Genomic DNA, 25,485 nt, shown 5'->3' with positions numbered 1-25,485 from the left:
GACAATTTGCTAACTCTGGACGAGCTGACAAAGGTTGTCAGGTCCTTCAGACAGCTTACTGGTTGAGTTGTATTCAGCTGTGTGGGACTGGGTCGGCCCAGACCTGCTGGAAGTATATGAGAGTATGCTACTGGCTGGCAGCATGTCAGAATCCATGAGGAAAGGCATCATCACCCTCATCTACAAGCGGAAGGGGGAGAAGCAGAAACTAGGAATCAGCAGCCCATGTCACTGCTTAACGTAGACTCCAAGATTCTGTCCAAAGTCATCACCAGTCAAGTCAAGTCTGCTCTGGAGTTGGTGATTCACCCTGACCAGACCTGCACTGTACCCGGCAGGAAGATCTCTGATAGTCTCGTGCTACACAGGGATACCGCACCTGGAGTATTGCGTGCAGTTCTGGTCACCGCATTATAGGAAGGATGTGGAAGCTATGGAAAGGGTGCAGAGGAGATTTACTAGGATGTTGCCTGGTATGGAGGGAAGGTCTTACGAGTAATGGCTGAGGGACTTGAGGTTGTTTTCGTTGGAGAGAAGGAGGAGGAGAGGTGACTTAATAGAGACATATAAGATAATCAGAGGGTTAGATAGGGTGGATAGTGAGAGTCTTTTTCCTCGGATGGTGATGGCAAACACGAGGGGACATAGCTTTAAGTTGAGGGGTGATAGATATAGGACAGATGTTAGAGGTAGTTTCTTTACACAGAGAGTAGTAGGGGCGTGGAACGCCCTGCCTGCAGCAGTAGTAGACTTGCCAACTTTAAGGGCATTTAAGTGGTCATTGGATAGACATATGGATGAAAATGGAATAGTGTAGGTCAGATGGTTTCACAGGTCGGCGCAACATCGAGGGCCGAAGGGCCTGTACTGCGCTGTAATGTTCTAATTCTAAAAAAAAATACGATCGCCTATGTACGGGACAGGAGGGTGGACACCTGCCTCATCAGCTTGGACCAGGAGAAGGCTTTTGACAGGATATCGCACACCTACTTGATGGACGTGAGGGAATTCGCAATTGGATCAAACTGCGCTACACAAACATCAGTCGCGCAGTCTCGCTCAATGGGTGGGAATCAGAAAGTTTCCCAATCCAATCTGGAGTCAGACAGGACTGTCCTCTCTCCCCTGTCTTGTTTGTTTGCTGTATCGAACCCTTTGCTGAGTCCATTTGGAAAGATGCGGACATGAGAGGAGTGACAATCCCAGGCAGCGGAGGCACTCAGGTCAAAGCCTCCCTGTACATGGACCACGTCGCCGTCTTCTGCTCAGATCTGCTGTCCATTCGCAGACAGATGGGCATCTGTGACCATTCGAACTGGCCTCGGGAGCCAAAGCAAATCGTGGCAAGAGCGAGGCCATATTCTTTGGAAACTGAGCCGACCGATCCCTTGTCCCCTTCACCGTCAGGTCAGACTAAATGAAAGTGCTGGGGATATGGTTCGGAAGGGCCGGGGCATGTGCCCAAACCTGGAAGGAGCGAGTAGCCAGGGTACACCATAAACTGAGCATGAGGGAGCAGCATTCTCTTTCCATTGTGGGTAAAAACCAGGCCATCAGGTGTGAGGTGCTCACGTTGTTGCTGTATGTGGCCCAGGTCTGGAGATGCAAAATGGACCAGCTCCAGAGGGACACGATGTTCAAACCTCTGGATTAAGGCAGAAAAAATGTACCCAACATTGCCCTCGTCCTGATGACCACTTTCGTGTGCGGCTACATCAAGCTGTGCGTAGAGCCCCAGTACGCAAACACCAAGTGTCACTACGTGCTGAGGTTCTATCTGTCCCCGGTGTTGCGAAGGATGGGTCTGATTACATTGCCGCGGAACGCTCCATCCAGTTGCACTGTGCCCTACCATCTATCCTTCGTGGAAAAGTTTGTGCAGAAAAACACCTTTGACCACCAATCCATCAGGCAGTGGTCTGCACGGAATGTCCTCAAGGCCCTATGGGATAAGGAGATGGTGGATCCTGTTGGATGGGTTCCCCGAATAGACTGCCAAAGTCATTTGGCAGAATGCCTCATCAGCAGAACTTTCAAACAAGCATCAAGACGTAGCTTGGCTGGTGGTGAGAAGGACCCTCCCTGTCAGATCCTCCCTGCACACCTGAATTCTCACCGCCTCTGCAAGCTGCCCTCGAGGTGGTTGAGGAGGAGACTGTTGCCCACCTCCTTCTGGAATGTGTCTTTGCAAAGCAGGTGTGAAAAGAGATGCAGTGGTTTTTGTGGAGGTTCATCCTGTGGAGCAGGTTTGTAACACAGGAGTCTGTGCTCTATAGCCTGTTCCCAGGGACGCACACCGAGACAAACATCAACTGCTGCTGGAGGACCATCAATTCAGTGAAAGACGTCCTTTGGTCTGCCTGAAACTTACTGGTCCTCCAGCGCGAAGAGTTGTCTACGACCGAGTGTTGCAGACTGGCACATTTCCAAGGTCCAGGACTATGTGCTGAGGGATGCACTGAAGGTTAGAATATAGAACATAGAACATAGAACAGTACAGCACAGTACAGGCCCTTCGGCCCATGATGTTGTGCCGACCCTTTAACCTACTCTAAGATCAAAATACCTACATACCCTTCATTCTACTATCATCCATGTACCTATCCAAGAGTCGCTTAAATGTCCCTAATGTATCTGCTTCTACTACCACCGCTGGCAGTGCATTCCATGCACCCACCACTCTCTGTGTAAAGAACCTACCTCTGACATCTCCCCTAAACCTTCCTCCTATCACCTTAAAATTATGCCCCCTGGTGATAGCCCTTTCCGCCCTGGGAAAAAGTCTCTGGCTATCCACTCTATCTATGCCTCTCATCATCTTGTACACCTCTATCAAGTCACCTCTCATCCTTCTTCACTCCAATGAGAAAAGCCCTAGCTCCCTCAATCTTTCTTCATAAGACATGCCCTCCAGTCCAGGCAGCATCCTGGTAAATCTCCTCTGCACCCTCTCTAAAGCTTCCACATCCTTCCTATAATGAGGCATCCAGAACTGAACACAATATTCCAAGTGTGGTCTATCCAGGGCTTTATAGAGCTGCAGCATAACCTCGCGGCTCTTAAACTCAATCCCCCTGTTAATGAAAGCCAACACCCCATACGCCTTCTTAACAACCCTATCAACTTGGGTGGCAACTTTAAGCGATCTATGGACATGGACCCCAAGATCCCTCTGTTCCTCCACACTGCCAAGAATCCTGTCTTTAAGCCTGTATTCTGCATTCAAATTCGACCTTCCAAAATGAATCACTTCACACTTTTCCAGGTTGAACTCCATCTGCTACTTCTCAGCCCAGCTCTGCATCCTGTCAATGTCCCGTTGCAACCTACAACAGCCTTCCACACTATCCACAACTCCAGCAACCTTCGTGTCATCAGCAAACTTGCTAACCCAGCCTTCCACTTCCTCATCCAAGTCATTTATAAAAATCACAAAGAGCAGAGGTCCCAGAACAGATCCCTGCGGAACACCACTGGTCACCGAGCTCCAGACTGAATACTTTCCATCTACTATCACCCTCTGTCTTCTATGGGCCAGCCAATTCTGTATCCAGACAGCCAACTTTCCCTGTATCCCATGCCTCCTTACTTTCTGAATGAGCCTACCATGGGGAACCTTATCAAACGCCTTGCTAAAATCCATATACACCACATCCACTGCTCTTCCTTCATCAATGTGTTTTGTCACATCCTCAAAGAATTCAATAAGGCTTGTGAGGCATGACCTGCCCCTCACAAAGCCATGCTGACTGTCTCTAATCAAACTATGCTTTTCCAAATAATCATAAATCGTGTCTCTCAGAATCCTCTCCAATAATTTGCCCACTACCGACGTAAGACTGACTGGTCTATAATTCCCAGGGTTATCCCTATTCCCTTTCTTGAACAAGGGAACAACATTTGCCACCCTCCAATCATCCGGTACTATTCCAGTGGACAGTGAAGACGCAAAGATCATCGCCAAAGGCGCGGCAATCTCTTCCCTCGCTTCCTGTAATATCCTTGGGTATATCCCGTCTGGCCCCGGGGACTTATCTATCCTCATGTCTTTCAAAATTTCCAGCACATCCTCCTTCTTAACATCAACCTGTTCGAGCATATCAGCCTGTTTCACGCTGTCCTCACAAACGACAAGGTCTCTCTCACTAGTGAATACTGAAGCAAACTATTCATTTAGGACCTCCCCTACCTCCTCCGACTCCAGGCACAAGTTCCCACCACTATCCCTGATCCGCCCTCCCCTCACTCTGGCATTCCTCTTGTTCCTCACATAAGTGTAGAACGCCTTGGGATTTTCCTTAATCCTACCCGCCAAGACTTTTTCATGTCCCCTTCTAGCTCTCCTAAATCCATCCTTGTAACCCTCTAGAGCCCTGTCTGACCCTTGCTTCCTCAACCTTAAGTAAGCTTCCTTTTTCCTCTTGACTAGCTGTTCCAAATCTCTTGTCATCCAAGGTTCCTTCAACCTACCATCCCTTCCTTGCCTCATCCAGCAGTTGCAGCAAGTGCTCCCTAAACAACCTCCACATTTCTGTCGTGCATTTCCCTGAGAACATCTGTTCCCAATTTATGCTCCCCAGTTCCTGCCTAATAGCTTTGTAATTTCCCCCTCCCCCAATTAAATATTTTCCCATCCCGTCTGCTCCTATCCCTCTCCATGACTATAGTAAAGGTCAGGGAGTTGTGATCACTATCACCGAAATGCTCTCCCACCGAGAGATCTGCCACCTGGCCTGGTTCGTTGCCAAGCACTAAATCCAACATAGCCTCCCCTCTAGTCGGTCTATCTACATATTGAGTCAGGAAACCTTCCTGGACACACCTGCCAAAATCTGCTCCATCCAAATTATTTGCACTAAGGAGGTTCCAATCAATATTAGGGAAGTTGAAGTCACCCATGACAACAACCTTGTTACTTCTGCACCATTCCAAAATCTGCCTCCCAATCTGTTCCTCCGTGTCTCTGTTGCTATTGGGGGGTCTATAGAAAACTCTCAATAAAGTGACTGCTCCTTTCCTGTTTCTGACTTCCACCCATACTGACTCAGTAGACAAACCCTCCTCTACGACCTCCCTTTCTGCAGCTGTGATACTATCCCTGATTAGCAATGCCACTCCCCCACCTCTTTTACCTCCCTCCCTATTCCTTTTGAAACATCTAAACCCCGGAACATCCAACATCCATTCCAGCCCCTGTGATATCCAAGTCTCCGTAATGGCCACAACATCGTCGCTCCAAGTACTGATCCATGCTCTAAGTTCATCACCCTTATTCCTGACACTTCTTGCGTTAAAATAGACACACTTCAACCCATCATACTGGCTGCAACTTTGCCCTGTCAACTGTCTAACCTTCCTCACAGACTCTCTGCACTCTGTATCTGCCTGTTCAGCAGCTACCCCATCCACTGATCCGTAGCTCCGATTCCCATCCCCCTGCCAAGCTAGTTTAAACCCTCCCGAAGAGCTCTAGCAAACCTCCCGCCCAGGATATTGGTGCCCCTCCAGTTCAGATGCAACCCGTCATAGTACATCAAGGGGCTGGAACCTGTGTAAAACCCCTCGGGCTGTATGCACCAGAAAATAGTTTTGCTGCGTAATGCAAATGTACATTGTATATAAAATGGAATGGCGAGAGTTGTGAGGCAAGTTGTTCGGTATCGAAAGAACTGAACCTTTTTGCACTTTCTGAAATGTCCACTATGAATTGTTTTGTAATGTACTTTTTTTTACAAATCTTATGAATAAAGTATATTTTTGGATTCTGTGATTCTCTATTTCATACAATAGCATGACCAGCATTCAAATCTAGAAAGGATTGATCTTACTGCAAGCATTGAGGCAAATGCCCCAAATATCAGTGGGCTTTCTGGTTATAGAACCAGTCTAAGACCTGGATTTAGGAACCAGATAAGACATAGCCTTGCCCTGTCACTGAATGTCCTAGTGAGACTCTGTTTGTGGTGGAACTTTCATTTGCCCCAAACAGGATCTCTTAAAACAGAGGGGACGTGGCCATGGGAAGTTGGGGGTTTCCTAGGTTTCGGCCTGAGATCCTCAGTGCAAGTGGTACTCTGGGTGAAAGGAAGCATATTGGATGGCAGAATTGGAGCCCATTTGAATTCCCAGGCCTGGCTTAGATCCCCCAGGACACAGACAAGCTGCAGGTAAGAGATCAGTCCCGTCCTTTTCTCCAGCCCTCTGGCTGCAATGCCTTAACCCCCTACATTGGTTGGTGCTTCAATTGTGTCAGCAGTTTTGCAGAGACTACTGAACAGAGAACATCCCCCTGACCGCGGATACTCTGATAAAGTGAGTGGCAGAGCTTCCTGACTGGTGGATCCCAAAGTTTACTTCAGGTTTAATGACACAAACTCTTTTTGTTTCCCAACTGGGGCATGGAGTTGTCAATTGAAGTACAATAATCAAAACAGAAGAAGATGTCAACACAACACCAACCTAGCAGTTAGATATCTGCAATCGATCAAGTGGTAAGAATCTCAGCCCCCACTGAGTGATGTACTTGTCCAGCAGCCCAGTGTCTTCAACTGCTGTGGTCATGTCTGGCCCTCATACACTGCATAATGTATTACGTGTACCATACAGTGTCTATGAAATTATACAGGCTCATTTGTGTTTTGTATATTATATCACTGCAATGTGTTTATAGGACAAATTTTGCTGGAAAATAATGGTGCATTAATACACGCCGGTATTCATGAACAATCAAACATTAGGTTCAGACGATGAAGAAATATGCCATCAGCTGCAAATCTCTAGAACTTGCTGGGTGACATACACAAACACCATCTTGCTCTTAGCCTACCTGTTATTTTTAAGAACTTTGTTGCATTTGCACATTAATTGCCCATTAAATTCACCATAGCAAGTTAGGGATGGCAACTAAGAGTGTAAGCAGCTTTTTAATGATGTGATAATTGTTGCTGCAGTGCCAATCAATCTCACCAGCCCAGAAAGGGAACAATTTAAACTCATCAGTCTCATTCCTACTGGAAGCAAATGCTTCTTACAGATTATTAAAATGCCAAATATTAAATTTTAAGTATTTTTCTTACTTTTCCTTTCTCTCTCTTAATCCAATCTTTCTTTCCCTCTCTTTATTTCCCTTTCTCTCCCTGATTTGTCTCTAATTTATCTGATTTTCTTCTCAGACCCTCCTTTGTTTCTGTCTCATTCCTTCAATCTCATTGGCTAGAGATAGACTATTGGCCCTGCTCGTCACTGAAGTCCCAGATGGTCTGTTGCCCTCACCGCTCCATTATTAGTTCATACTTCCAGCAAGTTACAGGGCAGCAAGATTTGAAGTGAAGGGTGCAGGTAATGTTTAACTAATGGGACACACTGTGAGATGCTCCACTCCAGCAAGATCTGACCCAATGCTCTTCAAAAGTACTTCATTGTGTAAAATGTTTTGGGGACATTGTTATGAGGATAACTGGAAGTATTAATTAAGAAATAAAAGCAAAATACTGCAGATGCTGGAAATCTGAAATAAAAACAAGAAATGCTGGAAATACTCAGTAGGTCTGGCAGTATCAGTGGAGAGAGAAGCAGAATTAACGTTTCAGGTCAGTGACCCTTCTTCAGAACATAAGCTTTTGAAATGGCAACTCAGAATTCAAGCAGACTCACAAGTACCATGGATATCCTCAATAATTCACTCAATGGGTGGGCTTTATAGTTGGGAAATACATATATTTGTTCTAAAATATGTATTCACAGCTCTCAGTTACCACAGGGAGCAAAGTGAGGAACTTACACAATGTAGTTTATCGACTCAAGATGAATATTGAGCTGCATTCTCTTGGCTACTCTGACAGGTACACCAGTCATCTGTGAATAATGAAAGGACAAGGTTACTTCAGCTACATTGGTTTCTTTAGCATTTCTCATCAAATGTTTACAGGTATGGGGAGACAATCTGAAGGGGTAGCAATGGCAAGCGACAAGAGCTGGCCAAAGAAGGGGAATGCAGGATTGGCAGACAGGAAAGAGAAAGGAGCAGGTAAATGAAGGGATAGCAGTGAGAGGCTGCTGGAGAATTATGCAACTGTCAATGAACACATGGAAGGGGGCATGTGAGAAAGAAAGACTTGCATTTTTATAGCGCCCTTCATGATCTCAGGATATCTCAAGATGCTTTACAGCCAATACTTTTCGAAGTGTAGTCATTGTTATAAAGTAGGAAAGGCAGCAGCCAATCTGTGCAGAGCAAGCTCCCACAAACAACAATAAGATCATCTGTTTTTCATGATGTTGATTGAGGGATAAATATTTGCCAGGACATTATGGAGAGCTCCCCTGCTCTTCTTTGGAATAGTCCCATGGGATCGTTCAAATCCACCTGAGAGAGCAGACAGGGTTTAAACACCTCATTCATAAGAAAGTTCCTCCACCAGTGCAGCATTCCCTCAGTACTATGCTGGAGTACCAGTTTTGATTTTATGCTGAAGTCACTGGAGGGAGATTTGAACCCACAATCTTCTAACTCAGAGGAAAGATTGCTACTCACTGATCCACCACTGAAGCAAAAGTGGGGACTGTGAGAGGTGACAAAGGATAGATGAGCAGCAGGCACCACAAGAGGTAAGAGGCCAACTTGTTTGGGAGACAAGCACAGCTGGGCAATGGGAAAAGGAGGCTCGCTACACACTGCCTCCTACTGACAGGCTAGATACGTAAATTGCAGGGAAGTGTTTTCATGACAAATCCAATTATACTTGTTTATGCAGCCAGTCGCAATGATAAATGATGACATAAAAAATGACCAAAAATCAATACAGCAGGAAGTAAAGCTTGCAGACAGGAAGTGCTGGATCCCTTTTTATATAATACAAGTCGATCTCCTGTGGAAAATCAATATAAAGTGTAATCTTTAGGTAATAATTGGTTAGAGGACAGAGGACAATTGGACTAAGATAGAAAACTACATTAGTTCCCACTTCTGAAGTCATACATTGATCTTTAATTGTATATAATACAAGAATTTGTCATAGAGTCATAAAGTTTTACAGCACCGAAACAGGCCCTTCGGCCCAACGCGCCTGCACCGACCATCAAGCACCCGTCCAAACTAATCCCATATTTCAGCACTTGGCCTGTAGTCTGGTATGCTATGGCGGTGCAAGTGCCCATCTAAATACTTCTTAAATGTTGTGAGGGTTCCTGTCTCTACCACCTCTTCAGGCAGTGCGTTCCAGATTCCAACCACCCTCTGGGTGAAAAAAACTTTCCTCAACTCCCCTCTAAACCTCCTGCCCCTTACCTTAAATCTATGCCCCTTGGTTACTGACATCTCCGCTAAGGAAAAAAGTTTCTTCCTATCTATCCTATCAATGCCACACATAATTTTGCATTCCTCAATCATGTCCCCCCTCAGCCTTCTCCGTTCTAAGGAAAACAACCCTAGCCTTTTCAGTCTCTTTTCATAACTGAAATGCTCCAGCCCAGGCAATATCCTGGTGAATCTCCTCTGCACCCTCTCCAGTGCAATCACATCCTTCCTATAGTGTGGTGACCAGAACTGTACACAGTACTCCAGCTGTGGCCTAACTAGCGTTTTATACAGCTCTGTCATAAACTCCCTGCTCTTAGATTCTATGCCTCAGCTGATAAAGGCAAGTATTCCATATGCCTGTCTAACCACCTGATCTACCTGTGCTGATGCCTTCAGTGATCTATGGACAAGCACCCCAAGGTCCCTCTGACCCTCTGTATTCCCCAGGGTCCTACCATCCATTGTATATTCCTTTGCCTTGTTAGTCCTCCCAAAATGCATCACCTCACACTTCTCAGGATTAAACTCCACCTGCCACTGCTCTGCCCATTTTACCAGCCCATCTACATTGTCCTGTAATCTAATGCTTTCTTCCTCACTATTTACGACATCACCAATTTTCATGTCATCTGCGAACTTACTGATCATACCTCCTATATTCACGTCTAAATCATTAATGTACACTACAAACAGCAAGGGTCCCAGCACCGATCCCTGTGGTACATCACTGGTCACAGGCCTCCATTCGCAAAAACAATCCTCGACCATCACCCTCTGCCTCCTGCCACTAAGCCAATTTTGAATCCAATTTGCCAAATTGTCCTGGATCCCATGGGCTCTTACCTTCTAAACAAATCTCCCATGCGGGACTTTAGCAAAAGCCTTACTGAAGACCATGTAGACTACATCAACTGCTTTACCCTCATCTACACATCTAGTCACCTCCTTGAAAAATCTAATCAAGTTAGTTAGACATGATCTCCCCCTGATAAAGCCATGCTGACTATCCCTGATCAATTCCTGCCTCTCCAAGTGGAGTTTAATCCTGTCTCTCAGAATTTTTTCCAATAATTTCCCTACCACTGATGTTAGACTCACCGGCCTGTAAATACCTGGTTTATCCCTGCTCCCCTTCTTGAACAATGGTACCACATTCACTGTCCTCCAGTTCTCTGCCACCTCTCCTGTGGCCAGAAAGGATTTGAAAATTTGTGTCAGAGCCCCTGCTATCTCCTCCCTTGCCTCACATAACAGCCTGGGATACATCTCATCTGGGCCTGGGGATTTATCCACTTTTAAGCTCACTAAAACAGCTCATACTTCCTCCCTTTCAATGCTAATTTGTTCAAGTATATCACAATCCCCCTCCTGATCTCTACACCTACATCGTCCTTCTCCATAGTGAACACAGATGAAAAGTGATCATTTAAAACATCACCTATGTCCTCCGGCTCCACACACAGATTGCCTCTTTGATCCCTAATGGGCCCTACTTTTTCCCTGGTTATCCTCTTACCCCTAACATACTTATAAGACGCCTTGGGTTTTTCCCTTATCTTGTCTGCCAGTGTTTTTTCATGTCCCCTCTTCACTCTCCTAATTACATTTTTAAGTACCCCCCCCTATACTTTCTATACTCCTCTAGTGCCTCCGATGTTTTCAGCACTCTGAATCTGCCATAAGCCTAATTTTTTTTCCTGATCCAATCCTCTATATCCCTGTACCTGTTGGTCCTACTCTTCACCTTTACAGGAACATGCTGCACCTGAACCCTCACAATTTCCCTTCTAAATGACTCCCACTGGTCTGATGTAGACTTTCCTACAAGACGCTGCTATCAGTTCACTTTGGCCAGATCCTGTTTTAGCATATTGAAATCGGACTTCCCCCTATTCAGTACCTTTATTTCCGTTCCATCTTTGTCCTTTTTCATAACTACCTTAAATCGTACAGAGTTATGGTCACCATCCCCGAACTGCTCCCCCACTGACACTTCTACCACTTGACCGGCTTCATTCCCTAGGATTAGGTCCAGTACTGCCCCTTCTCTTGTAGGACTCTCTACGTACTGGCTCAAAAAGCTCTCCTGAATGCACTTGAAGAATTCCGCCCCCTTTAATCTTTTTGCACTAATACTGTCCCCTCTAATATTGGGGAAGTTGTAATCCCCTACTATTATTACCTTATTATTTTTGCACCTCTCTGAGATTTGCCTATCTGCTCCTCTATCTCTCCCTGACTGTTTGGAGGTCTGTAGTACACTCTCAGCCGAGTGATTGTCCCTTTTTATTTTTAAGTTCTACCCATATGGCCTCATTTGAGGAACCTTCTAAGATATCATCCCTCCTTACGGCATTAATTGACTCCTTGATTAACAGTGCAATGCCACCTCCTCTTTTACCCCCTTCCCTATCACGTCTGAAGATTCTATACCCTGGAATATTGAGCTGTCTGTCCTGCCCTTCCCTCAACCATGTCTCTGTGATAGCAATAATATCATATTCCCATGTGTTAATCAACACCCTCAATTCATCTGCCTTACTAGTAAGACTCCTTGCATTGAAATAGATACAATCCAGCCTTGTATTATTTGCTTGAGCTTTAACCAGTCTACATTTACTATGCCCTCCAGATTGACTTAGCTTCTCATTTATATTTGATTGTATATCACCCCCTACTGTAATAAAAGCAAAATACTGCGGATGCTGGAAATCTGAAATAAAAACAAGAAATGCTGGAACCACTCAGCAGGTCTGGCAGCATCTGTGGAAAGAGAAGCAGAGTTAACGTTTCGGGTCAGTTCCGAAGAAGGGTCACTGACCCGAAACGTTAACTCTGCTTCTCTTCCCACAGATGCTGCCAGACCTGCTGAGTGGTTCCAGCATTTCTTGTTTTTATTACCCCCTACTGTACCTCCACTCTGTATCCCATCCCCCTGCCAAATTAGTTTAAACCCCCCCAACAGCACTAGCAAACCTCCCAGCAAGGTTGTTGGTCCCGTTCCAGTTCAGGTGCAACCAGTCCAACTTGTACAGGTCCTACCTTTGCCAGAAACAGACCCAGTGATCCAGGAAACTAAAGCCCTCCCTCCTGCACGATCTCTTCAGCCACGCATTCATCTGCTCTATTCTCCTATTCCTATACTCATTAGCACGTGGCACTGGAAGAAACCCAGAGATTACAACCTTTGAGGTCCTACTTTTTAATCTGCTACCTAGCTCCCTAAATTCTTTTTGCAGGACCTCACCCCTCTTTCTACCTGTGTCATTGGTACCAATGTGGACCACGACCTCCGGCTGTGCACCTTCACCTTTCAGAATACTCTGTAACCGCTCGGTGATATCCATGACTCTTGCACCAGGGAGGCAACATACCATCCTGGAATCACGTCTGCAACCACAGAAAGGCCTATCTGTTCCTCTAACCACAGCACCCCTACCACTATTGCCTTCTTGTCCCTTTTTCTCCATCCCAGCACAGCTGAGTCACCCATGACATTCCGGTTATGACTCTCGGTGCATTCTCTAGATGATCCCTCTTCCCATCAGTACTCAGAACTGACAGTTAGAAAGTGGGATGTCCGCTGGGGACTCCTGCACTACCTGCCCTGACTTCTTTGTCAGTCCGGCAGCCACCCAGTCCCCCCACACCACCTCCCCCACCCCGCCCCGACTGTGCTTGCCTAGGCACCGGCTATTTGTATTTATATAGATCCTTTATGTAGTACAGCATCACAAGGTGCTTCACTGGAGTATTAATAAACAAAATGTAACACTAAGCCACATAGGGAGATATTAGGTCAAAGAAGTAGCTTTTAAGGATTGTCTTAAAGGAAGAAAGAGAGGGGGAGAGTTTAGGAGGGAATTCCAGAGCCTAGGGCCCTGGCAGAAGACACAGTTACCAATGATGGAACGATTAAAATCAGGGATGGTCATGAGGCTAGAATTGAATGAGCGCAGATACGTCGGAGGGTTGTAGGGGGCTGGAGGAGATGACAGAGATAGGGAGGGTGGTAGGGGGCTGGAGGAGATTACAAAGATAGGGAGGGTGGTAGGGGGCTGGAGAAGATTACAGAGATAGAGAGGGTGGTAGGGGGCTGGAGGAGATTACAAAGATAGGGAGGGTGGTAGGGGGCTGGAGAAGATTACAGAGATAGGGAGGGTGGTAGGGGGCTGGAGGAGATTACAAAGATAGGGAGGGTGGTAGGGGGCTGGAGAAGATTACAAAGATAGAGAGGGTGGTAGGGGGTTGGAGGATATTACAAAGATAGGGAGGGCTGTAGGGGGCTGGAGGAGATGACAGAGATAGGGAGGGTGGTAGGGGGCTGGAGGAGATGACAGAGATAGGGAGGGTGGTAGGGGGCTGGAGGAGATTACAGAGATAGGGTGGTAGGGGGCTGGAGGAGATTACACAGATAGGGAGAGTGGTAGAGGGCTGGAGGAGATTACACAGACAGGGACGGTGGTAGGGGCTGGAGGAGATTACACAGACAGGGACAGTGGTAGGGGCTGGAGGAGATTACAGAGATAGGGAGGGGAGAGGTTATGGAGGGATTTGGAAACAAGGATGAGATTTGAAAATTCAGGCATTGCTTGACCGGGAGCCAATGTAGGTCAGTGAGCACTCACAGGGGTGAGGGGTGAACGGGACTTGGTGTTAGTAAGGACACCGGCAGTAGAGTTTTGGATGACCTTAAGTTTACACAGGGCAGAATTTGGGAGACCAGCCAAAAGAACAAGTCTAGAGGTAACAAAGGCATGAAAGAAGGTTTCAGCAACAGATGAGATGAGACAGGGGCAAAATCTGGTGATGTTCAGGCAGTGGAAATAGGTGGTATTAGTGATAGCATGAAAGCTCATTTCAGGATCAAATATGACACCAATGTTGCAAACTGTTTGGTTTAGCCACAGACAGTTGTCAGGCAGAGGGTGGAGTTGGTGGCAAGGGAATGGAGTTTGTGGTGCTGACTGCAGACAATGGCCCAAATTTTGCTGTGGTAATGATGGCTAAACAGTCAGCATTCACCATCATGGCTCCAGTGAAACCGACCTTAAGTTTGGGAGTTCACACACGCACAGTGAAATACAGAAATTCAGAAGTTACTGTTGGTGAGTCTATTCTCCTCTATAGGGTGCTCTGAAGAGGCTGCTATTTTCATTGAAACCATGAACTGAAGAGAACTTCTACTCTGTTGTTCTCATTCTAAAAACACAGGAAAAAGGTTCCTCTTGTAAAATATTTTTTAATTCTTACATGGGATGTGAGTGTCATTGGCAAGGCCAGTAGTTGTTGCCTATCCCTAATTGAGAAGGTGGTGCTGAGCTGCCTTCTTGAGCTACTGCAGTCCATTTGGTGCGGGTACAGCCGCAGTGCTGTTAGAGAGGGAATTCCAGGATTTGGATCCTGTGACAGTGAAGGAACGGTGATATATTTCCAAATCAGGATGATGTGTACTTGGATGGGAACTTGACGGTGTTGGTGTTCCCATGTGTCTGCTGTCCTTGTTCTTCTAAGTGGTAGAGGTCCTGGGTTTGGAAGGTGCTATTGAAGGAGACTTGGTGAGTTGCTGCAGTGCATCTTGTAGATGGTACACACTGCTGCCACTGTGTGTCCTTTGTGAGGGGAGTGAATGTTGAAAGCGGGTTGCTTTCTCCTGGATGATGTCAAGCTTCTTGAGTGTTGCTGGAGCTGCACCCATCCAGGCAAATGGACAATATTCTAGCACACTCCTAACTTGTGCCTTGTAGATGGTGGACAGGCTTTGGGGAAACTGGAGGTGAGTTACTTGCCACAGGATTCCTAGCCTCTGACCTGCTGTTGTAGCTAAAGTATTTATGTGGCTGGTCCAGTTCAGTTTCTGGTCAATAGTAACCCGCAGGATGTCCATGGTGATGGTGTAACTGAGCTTTTAAATGGTGAACTAGTTTCACAACTACTGCTAAACACCCTCACTGGCCCTGAAAAGCTAAATTTATACCTGTGGATTATGACGTTTCTCCACAATCAGTAAAAATTCCACATTTTTAAAAACATATATTTTTTTAAAGCCTTTAAAAGCCACTAAAATGTTTTGAGGAATTTCTTTACACAATGGATCACTGGAGCATGGAATACTTTACGGCAGGGAATAGTTGAGGCAAAGGTCATTGCATCATCTGTCAAACTTATGTCCAACACTGAGAACTCAATACTAAAGAAAGCCGACAGGTATATAGAAAGTGGAGAGGTGAAATCAAAAAGGAAATTAGGAAAGTAAAATGAGGGCATGAAAAAATATTTGTAAGTAAAATCGAGGAGAACCCAAAGATGTTTTATCATACATCAAAAATAAGAAGATAACCATGGAGAGAGTAGGGCCCATAAAAGACCAAAAAGGTAATCTACATGTGGAGGCAGAAGATGTGGGTGTGGTTCTTAATGAATACTTTGTGACTGTCTTCACAAAGGAGGGGGACGATGCAGATATTGTAGCTAAGGAGGAGGAGTGTGAAGTATTGGATGTGATAAACCTAGGGAGAGAGGAAGTATTAATGGGATTAGCATCCTTCGAAGTTGGTAAATCACCAGGGCCGGATGAAATGTACCCCAGGCTGTTAAAAGAAGCAAGAGAGGAAATAGCAGAGGGTCTGACCATCATTTTCCAGTCCTCACTGGATACAGGTGTGGTGCCGGAGGATTGGAGGTCTGCTAATGTTATACCTTTGTTTAAAAAGGGAGCGAGGGATAGACCGAATAATAACAGTATATGTCCACAGATCCCTGAAGGTAGCAGGACAGGTCAATAAAGGTGGTTAGGAAGGCATATGGAATCCTTTCCTTTAATAGCCGAGGTTTAGAATATAACAGCAGGGAAGTAATGCTGAAACTGTATAAAACACTAGTTAGGCCACAACTTGAGAACTGTGTGCAGTTCTGGTCACCTCATTACAGAAAGGATGTAATTGCACTAGAGAGGGTACAGAGGAGATTTACGAGGATGTTGCCAGGACTGGAAAAATGCAGCTATGAGGAAAGATTGGATAGGTTGGGGTTGTTCTCCTTGGAACAGAGGAGGCTGAGGGGAGATTGATTGAACTGTTCAAAATTGTGAGGGACCTGGATAGAGTGGAGGTGCAGGGTCTATTCACCTTAGCACAAAGGTCAGTGACTAGGGGGGCATAGTTTTAAAGTGATTGGTAGACGGATTAGAGGGGAGTCGAGGAAAAACCTTTTCAGCCAGAGGTGGGGGTCTGGAACGCACTGCCCGAAAGGGTAGTTGAGGCAGAGATCCTCAACTCATTTAAAAGGAATCTGGATATGCACCTCAAGTGCTGTAATCTGCAGGGCTACGGATCAAATGCTGGAAACTGGGATTAGGCTGGGTGGCTTCTTTTTCTTCCGGTTGACGCAGACACGATGGGCCAATTGGCCTCTTTCTGTGTTGTAAACTTTCGATAATTCCATCTTTTAAGGGAAATTTGGATAATCATTGAAGCAGAGGAAGATAAGAGATGAGCAGGTCAGCTGGGCTAGTTTAGGTCAGCTGCAGTGAGGGGCCTGCACAAACACAATGGGGTGTGAATAGTCTTCTATGTTCCAGGGCCCGATGATTCTAAACCAAGAGATGCAGCACAATTATGTGGCCCCTCATTCTTTTGTTTGATGGAGGTGAATTCATGTACAGTACCTTAAATGTCATGTTTTTAGAAAGGTTTCAAGGTACCATATATTGCACAAACAGTTCTTTCCACTTACTGGTTCGATATCGAGAAATGTCTGGTGAGTTTCCATATTAGGTTTCATTCCGCCTATGTCAGTCACTAATTTCTGATCCGCATTGTAAAAATGAGGAAACGATATGAAAATAGGAGCTCCTGGGATATCAAAAGAAAAAAAAAAGTTTATTTCACAAAGAGACGGTGAAAGAACTTGTTCCATTTTCTCTGAAAGTTGTATAATCTCATGTACAACAAGCAGGGGCTCAGAATTAATGACAGTATTGTATTTTTTTTTTTACAGCAAACTCTGACCACTGTGTCTTTATTGCAAGTCTCAGCAATATTTTAATATAAAGATGCAGATAAATAGTTGAGAAAATCTGGAGCCAGAGCACAGCACGTCATCATAACATCCCTGTCAAGAACACAACAATCCACTCATTCTGACCTCCAAACCCTGCTCAGGCACTTTAAAGACAGGATGCAGAGAGAGGCAAGGGGGCATTGCGACTGACCCCGAGTCACACCCCCCTCACTGACCCCGACTACAACCCCCTCACTCCCCTCACTGACTCTGAGTCACACTCCCCTCACTGACCCCGTCTACAACCCCCTCACCCCCAGCACTGACTGAGTCACACCCCCCTCACTGACCCCGACTACAACCACCTCAACCCCAGCACTGACCCCGACTACAACCCCTTCACCCCCCTCACTGACCCCGTCTACAACCCCCTCACCCCCAGCACTGACTCTGAGTCACACCCCCCTCACTGACCCCGACTACAACCCCCTCACTCCCCTCACTGACTCTGAGTCACACCCCCCTCACTGACCCCGACTACATCCCCCTCACCCCCCTCACTGACCCCGTCTACAACCCCCTCACTCCCCTCACTGACTCTGAGTCACACCCCCCTCACTGACCCCGACTACATCCCCCTCACCCCCCTCACTGACCCCGTCTACAACCCCCTCACTCCCCTCACTGACTCTGAGTCACACTCCCCTCACTGACCCCGACTACAACCCCCTCACCCTCAGCACTGACTCTGAGTCACACTCCCCTCACTGACCCCGAATACACCCCCCCTCACCCTCAGCACTGACCCCGACTACAACCCCCTCACCCCCAGCACTGACCCCGACTACAAGCCCCTCACCCCCAGCACTGACACCAATTACATCCCCCTCACCCCCAGCACTGACCCCGACTACAACCCCCTCACCCCCAGCACTGACCCCGACTACAACCCCTCAGCCCCAGCACTGACCCCGACTACAACCCCCTCACCCCCAGCACTGACACCAATTACATCCCCCTCACCCCCAGCACTGACCCCGACTACAAGCCCCTCACCCCCAGGACTGTCACCGAGTGCCAATGCCCTTCCCCAGGGTTAACTACTGTTCATACCCTCCCGCCCTAGTGTGAAGAACAGGCCTGCAGCAAGTCCGCACACTGCTCACTGCTTCCAGTTGCTCCTTGCCCACTTTGGCCATCAGCAGGAGCTTCACTCTCTGAATATAAAACCTTCTCACTGACTGATCACTACGCAGCCGGCTGAAAGAATGCTTTAACTGGTTACCTTGTATCTTGGCTCACAGATCCACTGTAATCATCTATTTGCAATGCCTCGAAACCTGCATCCTCCTTTTTATCAATCTCATACTTGCATCTCTTACTTCATTTCTCTGTTGCTGCTTATCACACATTCCTCATCTGCTAGTTTTACCCGTTGTCACACTATCTTTTTGCAAGTTAAATTGACACAACGCCTGCCACAGTCAGACCCCCGATGAGCCTTCCCCTATCATTTGCCTCACCCTCTTCAGCGTAAAGACTGCACAGCTTGTACAGATATAATCACCTCATTCCGGGGGAGATAGAACATAGAACATTACAGTGCAGTACAGGCCCTTCAGCCCTCGATGTTGCGCCGACCTGTGAAACCATCTGACCTACACTATTCCATTTTCATCCATATGTCTATCCAATGACCACTTAAATGCCCTTAAAGTTGGCGAGTCTACTACTGTTGCAGGCAGGGCGTTCCACGCCCCTACTACTCTCTGACATCTGTCCTATATCTTTCACCCCTCAACTTAAAGCTATGTCCCCTCGTGTTTGCCATCACCATCCGAGGAAAAAGACTCTCACTATCCACCCTATCTAACCCTCTGATTATCTTATATGTCTCTATTAAGTCACCTCTCCTCCTCCTTCTCTCTAATGAAAACAACCTCAAGTCCCTCAGCCTTTCCTCGTAAGACCTTCCCTCCATACCAGGCAACATCCTAGTAAATCTCCTCTGCACCCTTTCCAAAGCTTCCACATCCTTCCTATAATGCGGTGACCAGAACTGCATGCAATACTCCAGGTGCGGTCTCACCAGAGTTTTGTACAGCTGCAGCATGACCTCGTGGCTCCGAAACTCGATCCCCCTACTAATAAAAGCTAACACACCATATGCCTTCTTAACAGCCCTATTAACCTGGGTAGCAACTTTCAGGGATTTATGTACCTGGACACCAAGATCTCTCTGCTCATCTACACTACCAAGAATCTTCCCATTAGCCCAGTACTCTGCATTCCTGTTACTCCTTCCAACGTGAATCACCTCGCACTTTTCCGCATTAAACTCCATTTGCCATCTCTCAGCCCAGCTCTGCAGCCTATCTATGTCCCTGGTAACCTACCTTCAGCACTATCCACAACTCCACATTGTCACCACGCTCTGGGTGGAAAGGTTTCTCCTGAGTTCCTTATTTTATTTATTCGTGGCTATCTTATGTAGTTTGATCTTTTTAAGAGAATTCGTTCTGAAGAATGACGTTTGAGGCATTGTTTGCTGCTCTGTCTCCTCTTTACTAAAATAAAAGCAAAATACTACAGATGCTGGCTATCTGAAATAAAAACAAGAAATGCTGGAAATACTCAGCAGGTCTGGCAGCATCAGAACCAGGTCACTGAGCTGAAACGCTAACTCTGCTTCTCTCTCCACAGATGCTGTCTGACCTGCTGAGTATTTCCAGCATTTCTTGTTTTTATTCCTCTTTACTAAGGTTTTTAAGCTTTTGTTGTATGGGAAACCCAAGCAGAGACAAAACCACTCAACCATCAGAAGGTGCCTTGTGATCTAAAATGTAGCGTCGTATTTTGTCACAGACTGCTTCAGGGGTTTCCAGTAGCACAACATGGGATTATACTTCAAATCTGGAGAACACAATGAAACATTCCAGGCTTCAACACAAAATGCCGAGGGATGTTGGCTCATGATCTGTGATACTCCACGTAATAGCATGGAACATCAGCTTGGACCACTGGCCAAGGTTAAAGTATGTGCTGTCTACTGAAAGGCAAATCTGATTCATCGAAATGGTCAGCATCACTTTGTGTGAGAAAATAAGTCACTATACTTTAAAGAGCTACATGCAAATGGACAATGTCATCTATCCTGACTTCAAATTATAAAAAAGGATATAGGGGCAGTAGAGAAGGTGCAAAATAGTTTGACTAGAATGATGCTGGAAATGAGAGGTTATAACCATCAGGAAAGATTGAACAGTCTGGGGGTTCTTTTCTCTAGACCGAATAGAGCTCTTTAAAATTATGAAAGGGCTTGATAGGGTAGATGTAGAGAAGATGTTTCCACTTGTGTGGGAGACCAGAACTAGAGGTGATAAGTAATAAATCCAATAGGAATTTCAGGACAAATTGCTTTACCAACAGACTGGTGACAATGTGGAGTCGAAGCAAGCTCCCACAAATAGCAATGAGATACTAGTTTAGCCTCAGCGAGAGTATTGAGTCCAGTTCTGGGCACTGCACTTCAGGAAAGATGTGAGGGCATTGAAGAGAGTACAGAAAAGATTCACGAGGATGGTTCCAGGGATGAGGAATTTCAGTTATGAAGATAGTTTGGAGACGTTAGGACTGTTTTCCTTGGAGCAGAGAAGGCTGAAAGGTGATTTGATAGAGGTATTCAAAATCATGAGGGGTCTGGACAGAGTAGATAGAGAGAAACTGTTCCCACTCATGAAAGGATCAGAAATGAGAGGGCACAGATTTAAAGTGTTTGGTAAGAGAAGCAAAAGTGACATGAGGAAAAACTTATTCACACAGCGAGTGGTTAAGGTCTGGAATGTGCTGCCTGAGAACGTGGTGGAGGCAGGTTCAATTGAAACATTCAAAAGGGAATTAGATAGTTATATGAAAAGGAAGAATGTGCAGGGTTATGGGGAGAAGGCGGGGGAATGGAACTGAGTGAATTTATCTTTCCGAGAGCCAGTGTGGACACGATGGGCTGAATGACCTCCTTCTGCACTGTAACGATTCTGTGAAACTTTGACCAGGTAATCTTTTAGTGATACAAAAACAAGAAATGCTGGAATCACTCAGCAGGTCTGGCAGCATCTGTGGAAAGAGAAGCAGAGTTAACGTTTTGGGTCAGTGACCCTTCTTCGGAACTGACAAATATTAGAAAAGTCACAGATTATAAGCAAGTGAGGTGGGGGTGGGGCAAGAGATAACAAAGGAGAAGGTGCAGATTGGACCAGTGCCCAGATTTAAACCCACAGCTTTCTAACCCACAGGTGAAAGTGCTACCAATTGAGCTACAGTTGGCACAGCTCTCCACCATTGACAGTTGGGCTGAATGGCCTGTTTCTTTGTAATGCACTGTCAATACTCAGAGAACAATAATGTGCTTGTAATATTCCTAAATGATTCAGTCCTCAGGACTTGTAAAAAGCACTGCCATTTGTGTGTTGTTCTCTAAACCTGCAGAATAAGAGTATTTAAATGCTCCACCTTGTCTGCAGATGCTGATGTTTAGAACTCCGGATAAATGGCAGTTCCCTGATAGACAAAATCCTTTATTATTGGGATGGTCACTTGCCAAAGCCTCTTTCGGAAGAACAAATCGATATGCTTTGATTCCTTGCACTTCCAGCTCCTTTTCAAAGACCATATTGAAAGACCTGTATGAAGCAGGAACATTTAAAAGTCAATCTTTCCTTAAAGTTGTTTCAGTTGTCTCCCCTCTGCCCCTCCACCACTCCCCCTCTGCAAACCCTCTCCTCTTCACTCTCTCTGCTCCTCCCCTACACCCAACCCACCACTCCTTCCTCTCCCCAGCCTCAGCTTGCTGGTGTGATGCCAGTTCGACTTCCCTGCACCATTCTGACCAGTACAGCCTAATCAGACAAACAGCAAGTTTGTTCTAAAAGAAAAGCAAAATACTGTGATGGAAATCTGTAATAAAAATCGAAAGTGCGGGAGATACTCAGCAGGTCAGGCAGCATCTGTGGAGAGAGAAGCAGTGTTAACATTTCAGGTCTGTGACCTGGTTCTCTCTCCAGAGATGCTGCCAGACCTGCTGAGTATATCCGGCATGTTCTGTTTTTATTTATTATACCAAGTTTGTTCTGCCTTTCTATCATAATTCATTCTGAAAAATGAAAAATCTTTCCCTTCTGAAGGCAGGCAGGTTGCGTAGGAAGGTAATCTCTCTCAACCCCTGCCATTGTCACTCTTTAACCAGAAAGTATCTCTTTCTCTTATCTCTCAAATACCTCATCTCAATTCACTCCCTTCCCTCCAGGTTACAATGTATTGGAATATTAATATAGGATTAGATGAAGAGGAGTGGGAAGAAGCTGCAGGAGTTCCTCAGTGCCGTGTCCTAGACCCAACCATCTTCAGCTGCTTCATCAATGACCTTCCCTCCATCATAAGGTCAGAAGTGGGGATGTTCACTGATAATTCCACAATGTTCACTTCCAATCACGACTCCTCAGATACTGAATTAAAAGCAAAATACTGCGGATGCTGGAAATCTGAAATAATAACAAGAAATGCCGGAAATACTCAGGTCTGGCAGCATCTGTAGAGAGAGAAGCAGAGTTAACGTTTCAGGTCAGTGACCCTTCTTCAGAACTGGCAAATATTAGAAATGTAAAAGGTTATAAGCAAGTAAAGTGGGGGTGGAGCAAGAGATAACAAAGGAGAAGGTGTAGATAGGACAAGGTCACAGAATGGCGGCACAGTGGCGCAGTGGTTAGCACCGCAGCCTCACAGCTCCAGCGACCCGGGTTCAATCCTGGGTACTGCCTGTGTGGAGTTTGCAAGTTCTCCCTGTGTCTGCGTGGGTTTCCTCCTGGTGCTCCGGTTTCTTCCCACATGCCAAAGACTTGCAGGTTGATAGGTAAATTGGCCATTATAAATTGCCCCTAGTATAGGTAGGTGGTAGGGAAAATATAGGGACAGGTGGGGATGTGGCAGGGATATGGAATTAGTGTAGGATTAGTATAAATGGGTGGTTGATGGTCGGCACGGACTCGGTGGGCCGAAGGGCCTGTTTCAGTGCTGTATCGCTAAACTAAACAAATAGCTGACCGGAAGGTCATGGAGCAAAGATATGTTAATGGTGTGTTGAAAGACAAAGCATTAGTACAGAAAGGGTGTTAATGGACTGAAAACTGAACAGCCGCAAATACAAACATGAAAAAAACAGTGGGTAAGCAAACTGAACAAACTAAGATTAAATAAAATAAAATAAGCACAAAAAAATTTTTTTTAAAGGAAAAAGAAAAAAAACAACCAAAAATAAAAGTAAAATGGGGGGCCCGTCATGCTCTGAAATGATTGAACTCAATGTTCAGTCTGACAGGCTGTAGTGTGCCTAATCGGTAAATGAGATGCTGTTCCTCGAGCTTGCGTTGATGTTCATTGGAACACTACAGCAAGCCCAGGACAGAGATGTGAGCATGACAGCAGGGCGGAGTGTTGAAATGGCAAGCAAGCAGAAGCTCGGGGTCCTGCTTGCAGACTGAGTGGAGGTGTTCTGCAAAGCAGTCACCCGGTCTGTGTTTGGTCTCCCCAATGTAGAGGAGACCGCATTGTGAGCAGCAAATACAGTATATTACATTGAAAGAAGTACAAGTAAATCGCTGCTTCACCTGAAAGGAGTGTTTGGGGCCTGGGATAGTGAGGAGAGAGGAGGTAAATGGGCAGGTATTACACCACCTGCGATTGCAGGGGCAGGTGCCTTGGGAAAGGGATGAGGTGGTGGGGGTAATGGAGGAGTGGACCAGGGTTTGGAAGTTTGCCAGTTCTGAAGAAGAGTCGCTGACCTGAAACATTAACTCTGCTTCTCTCTCCACAGATGCTGCCAGACCTGCTGAGTGTTTCCAGCATTTCTTGTTTTTATCCTCAGATACTGATGCAGTCCATACCTTCATGCAGCAAAACCTGGACAACACCCAGGCTTGGGCTGATAAGTGGCAAGTGATATTCGCACCACACAAGTACCATGCAATGACCATCCCAAACAAGAAAGTGTCGAACCATCTCCCTTGACATTCAAAGCTATTATGAGCAGACATTTAACTGAACCAGCCATGTAAATACTGTGGCTACAAGAACAGTTCAGAGGCTAGGAATTCTGCAGCGAATAACCCACCTGCTGATTCCTCAATGCCTGTCCACCATCTACAAGGCACAGGTCAGGAGTGTGATGGAATACTCTCCACTTGCCTGGATGGGTGCAGCTCCAACAACACTCAAGAAACTCGACACCATCCAGGACAAAGCAGCCCACTTGATTGGCACCCCAACTACCACCTTAAATATTCACTCCCTCCACCACCGACGCACAGTGACGGCAGTGTGTACCATCTATAAGATGCACTGCAGCAATGCACCAAGGCTCCTTCGACAGCACCTTCCAAACCCACAATCTCTTCCACCTCGAAAGACAAGGGCAGCAGATGCTTGGGAACAACACCACCTGCAAGTTCCCCTCCAAGCCACATACAATCCTGGCTTGTAACTATATCGCCGTTCCTTCCTGTCGCTGGGTCAAAATCTTGGAACTCCCTTCCTAACAGCACTGTGGGTGTGCCTACCCCACATGGACTGCAGCGGTTCAAGGAGGCAGCTCACCACCACCTTCTCAAGGGCAATTAAAGTACCAGACCTAACTTTCGCCAAACTCACATCGATGGCATCAGGCCAGTAGGTGGTGATAGACTGAACTTGGCAGGACTTTGCTGCCAGGGACCAGCTGGAATGCTTCCCAACAAGAAAGGTGGAGAGATGAGGAAATCCCAGGTGATTGCAGGAAATCAGGGGCAGGAAAAGGCAGAAGCCTCCTGCTCTTCTGGCCCCCAAGGACATCTTTAAAAAGGCAAATAAGTTGTTCTGTTCTGGGCCTGCTGACCATGCACATCTGTTCTCCCTGGTGAGGCTGGTACAAGGCACCACTACGAGCACCTTATAAACTATAACAAGAACATAAGAAATAGGAGCAGGAGTCGGCCATTCAGCCCTTCGAGCCCACTCTGCTATTCAATGAGATCATGGCTGATCTTCTACTTCAACACCATTTTCCTGCACTATCCCCGTATCCCTTGATGTTTTTAATATGTAGAAATCTATCAATCTAAATCTTGAAAATACTCAAAAACTGAGCCTCCACAGCCTCT

The 25,485-nt window shown here is 46.1% G+C and overlaps 1 protein-coding gene across 1 annotated transcript in view; it reads right to left on the bottom strand.

Moving 5' to 3' along the window:
• LOC137374287 (lysosome membrane protein 2-like) overlaps positions 1 to 25,485 on the bottom strand; it is a 142,686-nt gene that overhangs the window by 14,273 nt on the left and 102,928 nt on the right. Inside the window, exons 7-9 of the mRNA XM_068040093.1 lie at positions 21,809 to 21,978; positions 17,033 to 17,151; positions 7,781 to 7,854 (exon numbers count right to left, since the gene is read on the bottom strand). Of these exons, the coding sequence (XP_067896194.1) occupies positions 7,781 to 7,854; positions 17,033 to 17,151; positions 21,809 to 21,978 (363 nt within the window). The remainder of the gene's footprint in view (positions 1 to 7,780; positions 7,855 to 17,032; positions 17,152 to 21,808; positions 21,979 to 25,485) is intronic.

This window comes from Heterodontus francisci, chromosome 10, assembly GCF_036365525.1.
Source record: "Heterodontus francisci isolate sHetFra1 chromosome 10, sHetFra1.hap1, whole genome shotgun sequence".
In the NCBI taxonomy this organism is placed as follows: domain Eukaryota; kingdom Metazoa; phylum Chordata; class Chondrichthyes; order Heterodontiformes; family Heterodontidae; genus Heterodontus; species Heterodontus francisci.
This window is presented reverse-complemented; position numbering and strand designations above follow the sequence as displayed.